Source organism: Apium graveolens, unplaced genomic scaffold (assembly GCF_009905375.1).
Source record: "Apium graveolens cultivar Ventura unplaced genomic scaffold, ASM990537v1 ctg4473, whole genome shotgun sequence".
NCBI classification, from domain to species: Eukaryota; Viridiplantae; Streptophyta; class Magnoliopsida; order Apiales; family Apiaceae; genus Apium; species Apium graveolens.
This window is the reverse complement of record NW_027418557.1, coordinates 387-15,684: the sequence shown is the minus strand read 5'-3', so window position 1 is coordinate 15,684 and position 15,298 is coordinate 387. Positions and strand designations below refer to the sequence as shown.

General features: G+C 34.6%; 2 protein-coding genes and 1 long non-coding RNA gene across 9 annotated transcripts; 2 read left to right on the top strand and 1 right to left on the bottom strand.

Moving 5' to 3' along the window:
* Positions 1-5,360: 5,360 nt before the first annotated feature.
* LOC141701961 (uncharacterized) lies at positions 5,361-8,379 on the bottom strand. Its single transcript, XR_012566943.1, has 3 exons — positions 8,263-8,379; positions 8,060-8,171; positions 5,361-7,416 (listed from the first exon to the last, which is right to left on the bottom strand). It is a non-coding gene; the product is annotated as an uncharacterized LOC141701961 (long non-coding RNA).
* On the top strand, positions 7,730-12,546 carry LOC141701959 (FLUCTUATING-LIGHT-ACCLIMATION protein 1, chloroplastic-like). 6 transcript variants are annotated; one of them, XM_074505642.1, is made up of 8 exons: positions 8,438-8,710; positions 9,499-9,601; positions 10,433-10,491; positions 11,036-11,246; positions 11,474-11,532; positions 11,666-11,977; positions 12,069-12,194; positions 12,312-12,546. In XM_074505642.1, exons 1-4 carry the CDS (start codon positions 8,630-8,632, stop codon positions 11,204-11,206), a joined length of 414 nt encoding a protein of 137 aa, XP_074361743.1. In that variant the 5' UTR covers positions 8,438-8,629; the 3' UTR covers positions 11,207-11,246; positions 11,474-11,532; positions 11,666-11,977; positions 12,069-12,194; positions 12,312-12,546. The 6 variants fall into 6 exon arrangements, 4 of the variants coding, with proteins under 4 accessions (XP_074361745.1, XP_074361743.1, XP_074361742.1 ...); XM_074505641.1 differs by having other exon boundaries at positions 8,465-8,710; positions 11,036-11,231; XM_074505643.1 differs by lacking the exon at positions 8,438-8,710 and adding an exon at positions 9,238-9,364 and having other exon boundaries at positions 11,036-11,231.
* Positions 12,547-13,368: 822 nt separating this feature from the next.
* Positions 13,369-14,599, top strand: LOC141701960 (CRM-domain containing factor CFM3, chloroplastic/mitochondrial-like). Of its 2 annotated transcripts, none has more exons than XM_074505646.1 (4): positions 13,369-13,506; positions 13,612-13,768; positions 13,853-14,097; positions 14,337-14,599. In XM_074505646.1, the coding sequence occupies exons 2-4, from the start codon at positions 13,747-13,749 to the stop codon at positions 14,421-14,423; spliced, it is 354 nt and encodes a 117-aa protein (XP_074361747.1). In that variant the 5' UTR covers positions 13,369-13,506; positions 13,612-13,746; the 3' UTR covers positions 14,424-14,599. The 2 variants fall into 2 exon arrangements, with proteins under 2 accessions (XP_074361747.1, XP_074361746.1); XM_074505645.1 differs by having other exon boundaries at positions 14,243-14,593.
* The last annotated feature ends 699 nt before the right edge of the window (positions 14,600-15,298 follow it).

The following is a 15,298-nucleotide window of genomic DNA, read 5'->3' as shown; positions in this document are numbered from 1 at the left end:
CTTCGTATAACGGCTCCAAAATATAATTTTTTAATAAGTTCAAAAATTCTAAATTTCTAAATCGATCAAATAATTTTTAACAGAACAAAATATTATATTCCCACAGTTCTAAATTACGGTCGCATTATGCCTGCGACACGGCTCTATAATTCGATGATTCGATGGGGGCTAGTTTACGCTCTCGTTAAGACAATCTCAACAAGGCATATATGTGTTCCGGAACGTGCGTAAAACTAGTTCTATGTTCTATGTATCACACTAACCAGTGATCAGGTTCTATAATTCGATACATAATCTAAAACCGGGGAATTCTATCAAATTACTTTCTATATTCTATTTTCGATATCACATTTTTTTCAGAAATCAATTCGAACAAATTATTGCAAAACAGATTAATAACTTAAGTGAGTAACGAAAAGTCACTTATATCGAAAGTGACTGAACACCGAAAAATGAAGACAGACAAATCCTATATATCATTTAAATTAAAACAAATAATTAATTAATTATCTTGCACGTCACACCCAGCAACATAATAAAATTACCCGAACATGTTATAATTACGATAATACATGCACGTAATGTATCATTGTTTCTCTAACCAGTGATTCATGGCAAACTAATGTCACCGGCCCAATCTATATATAAATGAAATGTCATATGTCTCAACCAAAGGTGCAACACAAGTTCATATAAACAACTAGCCAAACAAATTAACGTGGTGACCAATTCCAATACTAACAACTTAATATATGATAATTTATTAAAATAATATTATAATAACATACAACACTAGTGCATGGATCAATAAAATATAATAATTATAAAAAGCAGAGCATGTTTTAAGAGACAAATAATATAAAATTTACTTAATCAGGGACGGTACCAAAATTACAAAAACAATTAAACTGATATATTATAATCAATGAACAAGTATGTACTTATCGCTAATAGTATTAACTAGATACAATTACTACTCCAAACATATATATTGAACTATCATGGATGCCCGCTTCGCAGGGTGTTGATTTCATGTTATAGTTAACAACAATCAACTGAATATGTCAAAGTGTTTTTTATTCCAAAACTTGGCAAACATAATTTCAATTAATGTTTGTGGTGTAATAGTTTGACTCTAAGATTACAGAGTATAAATAAAAGTAGTCAAAAGCCGCTTGTATGTTACTCGCTTGCAGTGATTGATTAGGTCTTGGTTCTTTTACCGATATTGAATAAAAAATGTTGCACTTAAGTTCAAAACTTGGTTTGATCAATTGTAGTCATCAGATTTAGAGATATAGACGTGCAAATGTTCTTTTACATTTTACATTGAATATGCCTAGTTTACCTGAATATACTAAAACACTGTATTCCCAAAACCCATATAAAAAAATTACGTTCATTTTTTGTGTTAGAATTGTGACATTCAGTGAAGTGCTATGCGAAATTGCGAAGTGTCGAAAATATTGAAAAATGCCTGGCTTATTCAACATTATATACATGGATTCCATTACTAAATAAGAAACATCTCATTATCATTGTTGGTAGTTGAAAAGAAATAATGTTTTAGACCAAATACATTCGAATGATTCATCGAGTATATGAACTACAATTCATAATTTTTATATCTCATGTCTTGTAGGATCTTCTAAATAGCCATTGTTTCTCCAGATTATATGCATTTTGTCGGTATATTATGTGACCTCGGATACATGAAGCTCCACCATCATCAATTATATTATTTCTGGAACATTTTTCTTTGTTATCCTCCCCTCAAATTCAAATACCATCTTCGTAAGTAGTTAAGCAGAAGATTCTCCCCTGACCTTGTCAAAATTCCTGAAATATGGATATAAAAGAGCGTAGACAACTCAAAACATCAGATGCTTTAACAAAACTATTAAGATGCATATAAGTATCTCACACCACATTGCCGACTCACCTCCACTTCGCTTACATTGTCAATAACCAATTTTTATTTTGTATAAAGATATGTTGTCAATTAGTTAGTCAGTGATAGAGTCAATTATAGTTTTACAGATTGAGTAAAAATGGAAAGTCACATTATATACAACATGATTTAGAGCACGATATTATATTGCAAATAGAAGGAGCATATTATACCTGTGTAAAATAAGCATGCCAGACTATTCCCAAATAAAAGTAGGAAGTACATAAAAAGCTCAAGAGTTACAGAATGTACACCTTACAGACCGGTCCTTTACGAAAATATTAGAAAAAGATGAGTTATCTGCAATATTATAAATGTTAAAAGAAGAAAATTAAAATGGCATTCTACTCATATATACCAAAAAGGACACCACTTAAATGTAGCTGAAAAACCTTGGGAACACAAAGATCTTTTGGATGTGATGAGAACGACTTTTACCATCTTAAAAGGTATGAGATCCTCCCATCCAAAAATCTTTCCATTAGTCTAGCATCACCAAAGAAAGGTGTTTTTCATCTCTCAACAAAATGTATATGTTGGTAGTGAACTAAACATCTTGAATAAAAATAAAAGAACATGAGATGTAGTGATGTTCATATTAGAAAATTTTAATCAAATTCAGAATGAAAAAACCACTATCAAGAAAATATCTATGTTATCCCACGTACTTTACAGAAATAAGGAAACAAAGGAAACATACTACAATAACAAAGAGCTATTTGTTCAAACATTCAACAAATAAGCATGTAAAGAGTTGCAGCAAGATGAAATTGAAACTGAAACAAAAACCAAAAGTTTGTATCGGAACTTTTATCATACATGAAAAAGAAGTAACTAAATCTTACCAATACAAACAATTGAATTACATCGTTAAACAAATACTCTGAATACAGAAATCCAAACTTACACACAAATATAAGTGAAGACTCCATGAGATAAGAAAATCAACCTGCAAAATGAACATACGTCAAAATTCATGAGTGAACATTAGGAAAAACTCAATAAAACTATTTAAACATTAGATATTACAATACTTATTAGAGGTTCGAACAATAAAATAATAATGAGAAATTCTATTAGAACTTAAATCAAACACTTGAAGGGCGAATTTTAAATGATCAAAATTTTTAAAAAGAACAAATTGTTATATTTCGTAGATATCGAATTAAAAACACCAATACAAACCATTAAGAAGATTCGGAATCAAGAACAAATCATAGTAGTAACAAAAGATTACTCGATTCCCGATAATTTAAACTTCTTGAAGGCACTCTCTTATTTCTGAGTGCTCCAATATTTTTAAAATTAAAGATGCATATATCTAAAATAATGTAAGAAGGGATTGTAAATATATTTAAGTAGACTAAAGAAAACAGTTCCTAGAAATATGAACATATAAATCATGTTTCATGATCGAGGTTGTGTAGGTAGATGTTGCATGGTAGGGCCGAAAGTAATACACTGTGTGGGATGGAGTAAGGCCCTTCTCACCTCCTACGAGTCGTCCGGCGGAAAGGACTTTCTGAATGGGGTAAAAGAACTTTGGATCGTCGTTTCATCGAAAAATAATTTCACTCCAAAACCTACAAAAGAAGAGAAAATAATGGAAGAGTCAAAAAAAAAATTCAATTCGAATTTGGAAAAGAGATAAGAAGAGCTTTGTATTTGAAGTTTTTGAATAATTCCATTTGGGGAAAATTTTCCCATGTTTGAATTTCAAATTTTGAAAACACGGCTTCTTTATAAAGCTTTAATCTTGTTATTACTTTGCTCCGTGGTTAAATCCTCATGACTCACAATTTTAAAGATACACACGGAAACCCAGCCCACGTAATGAATCAGAAATGACTCCACTATCAAGAAAAAAAGTATTAGTGGCATTAGCGGTAATATTCTGCAAGTTTGAGGTCAAAAATTCTAAATGGGTTGGAATAAGAGTTACAACTGATGTAAATAATTATAGATGATGGCAAATGATTCAACAAATGTAGCGTGCATATTTTTAGTTATCTAAAATTATACCTAATAGGATTTAAAATTGGAGTGATACATATTTTACATATTAGGTATAATATACTGACACATATATATTATACCTAACATGTGTTTAGCGTTGGAGATGCTCTAATAGTGTTAGGAATATGTGTATTAGTTTGATGATAAGTTCAGCAAAATACTTAAGTAGAAATCTAGTGTTTGTAGCCTCAACGGATAAGACCATCTTGTCTATCCGTAGAAGGAGTAGCTTTACTTAGCAATAAGTTTGGTATTGTAGCACATCTCACTTTCTGATTTCAAGCTGTAATTCTTAGATGTTGTTAGGAGATAATCAGTCATGTTGACTGCTAATGGATGTACAAATAGGAGGGCTAATTGTAAATATTTCATGCCTTGTAATTTTGTATAAGTGAAGAAGTGTCAACGAATGTTGAAGACCTTCAACGGATAAGAAACTAAGCTTCAACGGATGTCTCTAATGCTTCAACAGATAATATCCATCAACGGATAAGTGCTTCAACGGATAAAGCTTCAACTGCTAGAGTATCAACGGATAAAGCCATCAACGGATGAAAGCTTCAACGGATGCACTGCTAGAGCATCAACGGATAAAGTCATCAACGGATGAAAGTTTCAACGGATGCTCAGTCTCATAGCAGTTGATAGTGACAGTTAACAAAGCTGACAGAGGCACATGAATTGACAGAGATGTGGTAGCCTATTTCAGGAATAGCAGAAAAAAGCAGCCATTTTTAGTCTGGTTCATAATGGAAAGTCAACAGATAATTCCATATTACACTGGAATTTCTATCTTTCGTATCTTATTAGCGTCACAACCAAATAATAGTGGTGAAACGATAAATGTGTTTGTAGTGTTCATTCTTTTGCATAAACATGTCACTCGAAATTAAAATCTTGATTAATTCTACTTACGCATAAAGAGAAACATAATAATTTACAGTCATTTACGGTCATCGTAAACTTGACAATCGTGATATATTTTTTGGTTTACGTAACAAACAAATATTGGTGGTGAAATGATGAGTGTGTTTTGAAGTGTTCTTAATTTTACATAAACATGTCACTCAAAAGTAAAACCTTGATTAACACTACTTGGACAAAAAGAGAAACAAAGTTATGTTCATTCAAATGTGTTTTTGGACTGAATACATTCACCAATAGAGCTAATTTCAAGTCTGTGCAACTAAAGAAGTGGGAAATAATGATGAGATTAAAGTACTAATCACCTAAAAAGATGATTAGTGGGACACTTTTGTTAGGTTTTCATTGATTATTACCACGAAATGATTGACATGGATTAATTAGTGTGATGCTTATTCTGCGAACCTGCTGACGCATAGTCTTGTCATCCTCTGATTGCAACACAGGCAGTGTTTTTCTTCTTTTTTTTGAATGAGAGACAAATTTCATAACTAAGAAATGTCATACAGGAGAGTCTCCAACAACACATCTGAAGGAGGCGTTAACACATTTTGACAATTTAAAGAACATGGTAATTTAGCTACTAAATGAGCAACCCTATTCGCTTGTCTTTTAACAAATGAAACGGAATAACCTGGTCTAGAATCAAGAAAACAGGCATTCAGGATATGACCGACTTCCCACAAGTTGTCATGCGAATTCTGCAGAGCTCGAATATTGACTAGGGAATCTGATTCAATGGTCACTCTGTCAAGAGCTTCAGCCTCGATCACCGTAGTGACATAGCCTAACAGACCGTTTTTCCAGCAACTAAACCACCTTCATGGAACCGAAGTAGCAAGCCCATTGAGAAGGAATCTGCTCGCAGTTGTATTGCTGCATCTACATTCAGCTTGAGGCCAGAATCTGGTTTTTGCCATTCAACTGGCACACTTATAGTAGTGCTTGAGCTGTTTGCTACTTGGTTAGCACGTTTGTTTTTGGCCTCCCTCCAATCAGAGACTGTCTTCGCACTCCATTCCATAGCTACAGCTGCTGTTACTATTTTGTTTTCACAGACCTTGTTCCGAAAGAACCAATCCCCCAAAGCACTCTAGCAATTAGCGACATTTGACTAGAGGGTACACTCTCTAGTTTAGTAAGTAACCAAGATGGGGAAAACTCGTCCATTGACAAGTCATAATACGAACCCGCATACTGCCAACAAGCCGGTGCAAAGGGGCAAGCGAAGAAAACATGGAGAAGACAACTGAGAGGAAGACACACTCCCTTGGTGCTCAATGAAACAGGAACATTATTCCTACAGAAACGCCATAGAAACAACTTCATTTTATGAGGGAGATCTAATTTTCACAACTTGCTCCATCCGTTCGATTGAGTAACATAGCCAGTGCCAATATTCCGAGAATGCCACATTTGAAACCCCGTCTTGACTGAGTACTTTCCATCCCTTGATTTTGACCAGGCAAAACGATCCACTGCTGGGAGAGCAGGAATACGAGTGGACAAAATCAGTGCTGCATCATCTCTAGAAAACATATCTATAACTTTACTCCTATTCCATTCTTTTGCATTGTGCTGTAATAGCCGAGCCACAACTATGGTAATGTCAACATACGCCCTGGATTGATCAACTTTAAAGCCATCTGTTCCAGCTAACCAAGGGTCCTGAATACAGTTGATCGATTCTCCATCACCTAAAATCCAACTGTAGCCCTGCATAACTTCATTTTTAGCTGTAATGATTCCTTGCCAAATAAAACTTGATCCTGGGTTCACTTTTGCCTGAAGAATGTGAGAATTAGAAAAGAACTTCGCTTTATAAAATCTCGACACAAGAGCGTTAGGATTATGGATAAAGTTCCAGACATGTTTAGCCATGAGAGCAACATTATAGCGATATAAATTGCGAAAAGCCAGACCTCCATGGCACTTAGACATACTTAAACCGCCCCAAGCAACCCAGTTAATACCCTTTCTATCTGTAGAGCCTGATTGCCACCAGTACTTGTTCATCATCACCTCCATCTTCTTACACATCGATTCTGGCAACAGAAAAGACGACATACAGTACGACGGAATAGCTGTTGCAACATTTTTGATCAAGACTGTCTTGCCAGCACGAGAAATTTTCTTGGCTTTCCACCCTTGCAACGTTTCCCCATTCTCTCTTTAATGAAACCAAAAACTCATTTTTTCGATCTCCCAAAGAGTCATGGCATTCCAGGTACATACTATTCTGCAAATCTTTACTAACCCCCAAAATAGAGGATATCACAGCTTGCTTTCATTAATTTAAAACTCCTGACTTTAAACAATCAGCGTATCAGAAACATTGAGATAAGTATAATCTTTGACTTCATTGCAACGATGTTGAATATCAAGGGTTAACTAAACAGCAGCAGTTTAGCATTACTTGAGATTGTAAACCACACCTGAGCCTCACAACGTACAACTGCCATCACATGATCGTTGTATTCCTCAATATTTATTGGAGGAAACAAAAAGTGTCTCCGAGCATATAGCTGCATATAATTTTCATAAAAGTTAAAAAAATTCATAGTTAAAAATGATATTTTATTGCTCAATAATAGTAAATTATACATACGCATAACTGGTAAGATTTATGATGCTACCTCTATGGTTACTACTAGTTTTATAATTTTGCAATAGGCTAAGTGATAGAGAGATAATTAACCAATATAATGTCGATCGTTTCTTCTTTACTGTTGTACATGTGATAGCGCATCCGAAAACAGAGCATCATGAAGCAGAGGCTAATTATGCAGAATTATCAACCTCAATTAAACACCTGATGTGTCCAAATGACTTTCATTTTTTTTCTTCCAACTATGATAATGAAGCCTGTGTTCTGGTACTCCAAACCACGATATTATGATGATAAGAATAAAGTCTGTGTTATATTATGCATTCTAAAGACTGCCCAAGGTTCGCAATTCGCATTTTAACTCTCTAACAAATGGCCCAACTTGTGCTAATTATTCAGAAACACACTTATTGCACGAAACATGCGAAGAAAACTTTAAAACTACCTCAAATCCACTTCCATTTACGTAAAGCCTAACCATTAATGACAAAGGTATCTTATTCATGCTAAACACGCATAAAGAACCAATTCAAAACAATGTGCGAAAAACCAAATCAAACCTCATAAATGCAGTCACCAATAAACGCAAACGACGCAGCATTGTAGACAGCATTGTAGGCGGAGTTGGTAACCAAGCATCATACCCCATAAAAGTAGTGTCACTGAGTTCCACTGTCACAAAAACAACACGATTAGGAACGCAAAACAAGCAATAAAAACATGCACACCAAGTGTTCGACAAAATGTCTGAATGAAAAATAACCTTGTTTAGAGTCCTGTTTGGCGTGACTGTGAGTTTGGGAATTACTGTAAGGGATTCTTTGGTGTGTGTCGAGTGGATACTTGCAAATGTCATGGTTCAGTGTGTCATGGTTCAGTCTTCAGTGTTAACATTTTTAAATTTATTTTATATAAAATAATAGTATTTTCTTCTGTTTAATATTCCTTTAAAATCATATTTTTTTTGCTAATCAATAACACACACGTCACGGGTTGAACTCCTAATCTCCATTGTACAAGAGCCCAACCACTGCACAAAAGCTTCCCGATGTCTTAGAAAAGGTCCTTCTGATATTTGGGGCTGGTTAAAACCCTAAAAAACATCATCAACCTCTTTCACGGTGGCATATATGGAATCTGTAGCAGCAGCAGGAATAATTGGCGGCACGGTTTTACATTTGCCGTCTTCTTCTTGTTTTTCTCCGAGAAAAGTATTATCTCTTGTTAATATTCGTTCTTACCGGAATAATTTTGATCAATTTTCTTTGAGATCAATTACTGTTCCTTCCCGTCGAATAATTACTGTAGATAAGCAGGTTTCTTCTGTTTATAAGTATAATTCTACGACTATTCCACTAGTCGATAAGCTGGACCTCCGTCGACTAGACTCCATTTATCGACATGACAACCATGACAATAACTACAATGCTAATCATGCTAACAAATTACTTATGATGATAAACAAGTCCAGGGAAGTTAGAAACTCCCCTAATTGTCACCGTAACAAATTTGTTGATACGCTCTCTAGAATCTTAGCATCCTTGTTATCATACGGACTACTCTTCGCATTTACTATCACTATGCATACCTTGTATTCTAGAAATTCTGCATTGGCAGCCTCTTATGATAGAATTGGTGGATCATCATCGGTATTATCCACATTGTTATCATCTACGTCTCCATTCCCCTTCTTGCAATTGCGAGAAGACTGGTCAATCTATTAACATAAATATGTGTTTCCATATGTGTTTCAATTATGCGCTTCTGTGACTGTTACGCTACTAGCCAATCTTTATGGCATGCTACACCCGTATCTGGGCCAATTAATGATGTCTAAACGACGTGGAAGTGTGTTCTTCTTTCAGGTTTGATGCAAATCTTCTTTTTTATACAATAATGTTTACAATAATATGTGCGTGAGTATTTGAAATACACATCAAGATTTTGAATATATTATTTTCATTTTTCTGTGTCTTTTCTCTTTTGCTACTTCATTAAGGTTGCGGTTTCAGACAAGGAGCACACATTACGAAAGAGGCTCAAGAAATTAGCTGAAAATGCAGATGTATCAACCTTAAACGGTCTGAACTACGTATTGAAAGGTGCACTCACTGACAGAACCCTCTTTTTTCCCTCATAGTTTTTACTCCTCAAGTTAGCTAATTTGGTTAGGTAACTACGCATTGAAAGGTGTACTAAACAAACAAACTTTGATTCGCTAACTCTTGCTATCTGGAATTAACCTGTTTATGGTTGCTGCAACTTTACAAATCCCTAACAACTTTGCAGGGTAAGGAGGGTTGTTATTAGTAAAAACCTGTCAATTCCTAACTATACAATTCTTATATCATATAGTTAAATAAAAATTCACTACAAGATTTTTTTTTTAAATCTACCGGCTTCTAGTCCATGCAATTATATACTGTCTAACATACTTAATATTTACTACATAGCAGACTTACTGAACTATAGTTATAAGTCCGAGTGTCGAGTGTCCTACCGGGTACTTGAGGCGAAATGAAGAGTTCAGGTAACATACCTCAACAATAGTTTGAAGATATGTACCCCATTGATTCTACTAGTTATCCCATATTATGTAAAATAGGTTGCAGATGTAAATTCTAGGTACTTCTGATGCAGGTTAATCCTTTATCAGTTGTCATAAAATAATAGTAAATACTCTTTTATCATCATTGCCAATGATGAAAGGTCCACTGTCATTTCTAGCTAGGTTGATATATCTGTATATAGTTTGATGCAATGTGGGTTATTAAAAGCATTTAGTCTATATCAAAGTTTTTAGTAAGGCTAATTTTTTTTTGTTAAGTTGTCAATTGTAAGTATAAGCATGTATAACTGTTTGTGATTACAGGTTTAGCATATATATAATATGGAGCTACATAATAATTTTTACCTTTTCAAATATTTTGCAGAGGTGGTAAAAGCTCTTCTGCAATATAACGATTCCTCTATCCATTTTACCAAATTATGTGTAAGTTCATTGTGTGTGTTTTCACCTGCATATCTAGTCCATTAGAATAGCCTATTAATTTTTTCTAGAAATTTGCGGAGTATTATTTCAAATGCACAAAATGTATTGCACATCATATTTAGTTGTACCTTAGTTGGGTACATATATTTGAGAAATTCTAGAGGTCCCAAAATGGATCCTGTGAATGACAAGACACGTTTTAATTAGGGGTATTCATAGCATTTATAAGGAAAAAACCAATAAAAATTTGACCTCATCATTTGGAAGCTCTGGAATTGCTATATGTTTTTTGCATCGACATGAACTTTGTTGGTTTTATGTGTATTAAAAGCTCTGGAATTGTTTGTATGTTGTAGACCTAACTTTGATGTTTCACTTGAGACGTCACTATATTTACTCAAGTGTGCATGCTTCAGAGTTCATACCACTTATTCTAACATAAAGGATCAAGATTAGCTTGGGATGATTGCAAATGCCCCATAATTTCTTTAAAAATATACTAATAGATAATAAGACATGCTTCTAAAGTCACAAAATATTGCAGAGTATCACTGCACCTATGATGCAATTAAGAAAGTGGTTCGAAGAATTTCTAAACAGAGAGCTTCGGATGGAAGACGTTGAGTATACATTGTTAAATACATTGGTAAATGCAGACGACGATGGTGAACATAAAGACGACGATGGATTCTACTGGTTGTCCCATATTATGTAAAATAGGTTGCAGATGTAAATTCTAGGTACTTCTGATGCAGGTTAATCCTCTGTAATTTCTAGCTAGGTTGATATATCTGTATATAGTTTGATGCAATGTGGGTTATTAAAAGCATTTAGTCTATATCAAAGTTTTAAGTCAGGCTATTTTTTTTGTTAAGTTGTTAATTGTATGTATAAGCATCTGTAGCTGCTTGTGATTACATGTTTAGCATATATATAATACGGAGCTACATAATAATTTTTAACCTTTTCAAATATTTTGCAGAGGTGGTAAAAGCTCTTCTGCAATATAATGATTCCTCTATCCATTTTACCCATTTAACTGTAAGTTCATTGCGTGTGTTTTCGCCTGCATAGCTAGTCCATTAGAATAGCCTATTAAAATTTTCTAGAAATTTGAGAAGTATTATTTCAAATGCACAATAAGACATGCTTCTAAAGTCACAAAATATTGCAGAATCTCTATGCACCTATGATGATGTTAAGAAAGTGGTTCGAAGAATTTCTAAACAGAGAGCTTGGGAGAGACGACGTTGAGTACACATTGTTAAACAGTTTGGAAAATGCAGACGAGGATGATGAACATAAAAACGAGACCAGTATGGTTAAATCTAACAGCAACACTGAAAATGTGTATACTGTGGTTACTGTGTTGGTGCTTGCTACTCGTGAACACTTGATCCCATGTTTCAAGGAAAAGGGAAGAACTTGTACTCATTCCTTTGAAGTTCTCCAAACACTTCAACGTATCCCAATAAATGAAATACAGGTAATTGACTGAAAAATATACAGTCCACAAATTTTCTCATATACCTGTTTTTTAATTGCTTTTTTTTGAGTTGTTTCTTACATCAAAACAGTCTGTTGAAGTATTATGGTCACCGCGAAAAGATAATGAGGTTTTGTTGGAGGATCAACTATTGAGAGACTTTCCCGGTCTGATACGAATAGAAAATGGATTTATCTACACGAGTAGTATATAAAAGGTTAGTCGACTTGACAGCTTTCAATAATCTATCAAGTTACATAAAAAAATTCTGAATTAATTTATCATCTTTTTTCTAATTTGGTTTTGCTATTACTACTATAAATATCTCTTTCAGGCACATGGTAATAAAACTCGGACTTGTGAGAGTTTGTCATATCACAATTCGGCCAAACTGAATGCATGTGTTTGCAGAGGACATGCTTCTTTAATTACCCAGTTTGTATGCCGCTTTGTTTCTCAAACATTTATAGTTGTAGTCCTTGCTGCAACGTAGCTGTGCGAGGAAGACTCTATTATAATTTGATGTACAAATGGATATATTGATTACAATGGTTTGGTTTTGTTATTTATTCTTAGCTCCAAAGATTTTGATTACCCTGTTAATCAGTTCTGTTATTTACTTTGGTTGAAATTGTGATAGAAAATGAAAGAGGAATTTACACCATATATATTACTTCATTCAAACTATGAATGACAATATTACTTTATAGCTTAGGAAAGAATTGGATTCATTTTCGCCTAAATTCTTTTTATGTTCACTCTACATAGTTCTCAACTTCAGCGTGCCTGCAAACTTCCGGAGAGCCTTTTAGAGAATGAATAATAGATGCAGAACAAGAATCAAAAACAATTTGAATGTAAGTGCAAGTATCTATAGTGTAGCTAATCATTGTTATAAGTTCCGATAATTATCATACACTGGAGCTACTCTAAATAGCCTATCATGTCTAGAAATTTGAGGATCCTTGATTAATTCAAAAAGACACTATGTATTTTGCATGATATATTAGTGATAGAATGAGACATGCTTCTGAAGTCGCAAGTTTTCCTGACAGATTATAGCTTCCTGAAGAGCTTAAGCAAGAATTACGTAGAATTTCTAAATTGAGAGTTCTAGAGCCATGGCATAGATGAGAATGTAACTGTAAATATAGATGACAAAGTTGAATATGAAAACATCCCTTGTTTGTTTTTATACATCCCTTGTAGAAAACCGAGTGTCTGTCAAGGGGCGCTAGCGCATCCCTTGTTTTGAAGCGGTTCGGGTTTTCAGTAGATTGGGCAGGCCGTGATTCCCTGCCTGTCTTTGCTGACTTGCTTCCAAATGTAGTTCCTGGTTATAATCGGCCATTCAGACTTCTTCCTTATGGGATACGACCTGTTTTAAAAGACCGGGATATGAGACCATGGCAGCAACCTCACGCTGGGGAAACCAGCCAACCGATGAAGAAAGAGAGAAGATAATGTAAGACTCAGCTTTGGCCAGACATGCTTCTCTGGTCAGGTATCTTGAGAAGAAGCTTTCTCTGGTAAGTATTAGATACACTAGTACAAGTGTTCCTTTCATGACCTGCAAATCACTTTGAAACATCATACCATATCTGAAGTTTTGTTTCACATGCTCAAAACTTCAGGCAAACAGGAAAGTAAAGAAGGCCGAGAAGGCTTTACAAAAGGTGCAGGATTATCTGGAACCATCTTCACTCCCTAATGATCTGGCAACCTTAAGTGACAAGGAGAGATTTCTATTTCATAAGATTGGCCTGGGTATGAAGCCTTTTTTGCTTCTAGGTAATCGCTCCCACTCTAGTAGTAATGTAGTATCCTTCTGATTTTATAACAAGAGCTGAGATTAGTATTATATGGTTGTTTAAGGACTGGGAGGAATTTTTGACGGAACCATTGACAATATGCACTTGCATTGGAAGTATCGTGAGCTGGTAAAGGTAATAGTTGACGGGAAAAGATTTGCTCAAGTCAAGCATATTGCCATTGCTCTCGAGGCAGAAAGTGGTGGAGTACTAGTATCTGCCATGAGACCCAAAAATCTCCTTACCAGAAGGCAGGCTTTAGCTCGATCAATTGAACTTCAGAGACGTGAGGAAATGTCCAACAGGAAGGTTCTTCCTCTTAAAAATATATAAAATTTCCCAAATTGGAGCAAGTAATAGAAAGTGTACATTTTACGTGCATTCTGTATGGCATCTCAATTGATTATGTTCTAGACTGTTAGTCTATTTCTGATCTATATTAAAACATTTCCAGGCACTAAAGCATCATATTACTGAGTTACAAGGAAAGATTAAGAAGCTGAAGCTTGAGTTGGTATGTTTTCAGACTTTTGTTTTAAAATTTGCAGGAGGATACGTTTTACTCGAGGATAGATGATGCTTCTGACAGTGATGAAGATGACGATGATCGTGTCAATGAGATAGATATACTTTAATGTTTTGCTTGCTTAAACATATTTTACATACTGCAAGATAATTAGTGATTGAAAAATAGCAGCAGTAGTGATATTTCTTCTTTGCTGCAAGTTAGTGTGTATATTGCATTCTTTACTTGCTTCATCTTTAGTGGGAATGCATCAGTGATATTTGTAGCCAGGTTGCTTTGTTTTCTGCTTAGTTTCAAGTTAATTTGTTTTATTTAATATTAAATCAGAAACAGGTTTTTACAATTGGGTGAGGGGTTCACAGGATCAAAGCCCCTTTTGGTCAAGCACATGGCCGGAACCCTACCGGAATTTCTGCCGGAATCTGGAAAAACTCTAGATTCCGGTAAAAAGTCGGCAGTACTTGTCGATTTCAAAACAACCGGCCAAACAAAACTTAAAATCGGCGATAATAAATCGAAACCGGCGGTTACTCCAGCCAAAAAACCGAACATTCGACTAACAACATCATTTATGTCAAATTGAAACTTAAAGTCCTACGAATCTATTCATACCATCATAATCATCAAACAATTAGCATATAATCTGGAAAATCAAATAAAATTTTTACAGAAACCCTTTTCTTCGACCTTTCATAAATCAAAATTTCAATTTGTTTTTTATGAAACTGATGAAACGAACAGGTATAGGATGATTCGGGCTTCAATTTCGTTACTCAAATTCCAAAAACAAACACTCCTAGGTTCTCGTATCTTCAACAATCGATTCGATCTTCAGCGAGTTCGAGTAATCGGGCTCGAATGCGGGTTCGAATCTGGACTCGTTTTAAATCGATATAATTTGTATTCACATGAAAAATGAGCGAAATTGATGTTCAAATCTTATCATAGAATGTATTTATTAAAAATATTCGATTTGTATGACAA

What these genes read in the sequence shown, in the direction of transcription:
- LOC141701960 (XM_074505645.1), top strand. Translation starts at nt 13,747, where the DNA reads ATGAAGCCTTTTTTGCTTCTAG. An exon ending in GAAGCCTTTTTTGCTTCTAG is followed by an intron (nt 13,769 to 13,852) that starts GTAATCGCTCCC and finishes TGGTTGTTTAAG; the next exon opens with GACTGGGAGGAATTTTTGAC. An exon ending in AGGAAATGTCCAACAGGAAG is followed by an intron (nt 14,098 to 14,242) that starts GTTCTTCCTCTT and finishes AAACATTTCCAG; the next exon opens with GCACTAAAGCATCATATTAC.
- LOC141701959 (XM_074505642.1), top strand. Translation starts at nt 8,630, where the DNA reads ATGGAATCTGTAGCAGCAGCAGGAATAATTGGCGGCACGGTTTTACAT. An exon ending in CTTGTTTTTCTCCGAGAAAA is followed by an intron (nt 8,711 to 9,498) that starts GTATTATCTCTT and finishes TACTTCATTAAG; the next exon opens with GTTGCGGTTTCAGACAAGGA. An exon ending in TCTGAACTACGTATTGAAAG is followed by an intron (nt 9,602 to 10,432) that starts GTGCACTCACTG and finishes AATATTTTGCAG; the next exon opens with AGGTGGTAAAAGCTCTTCTG.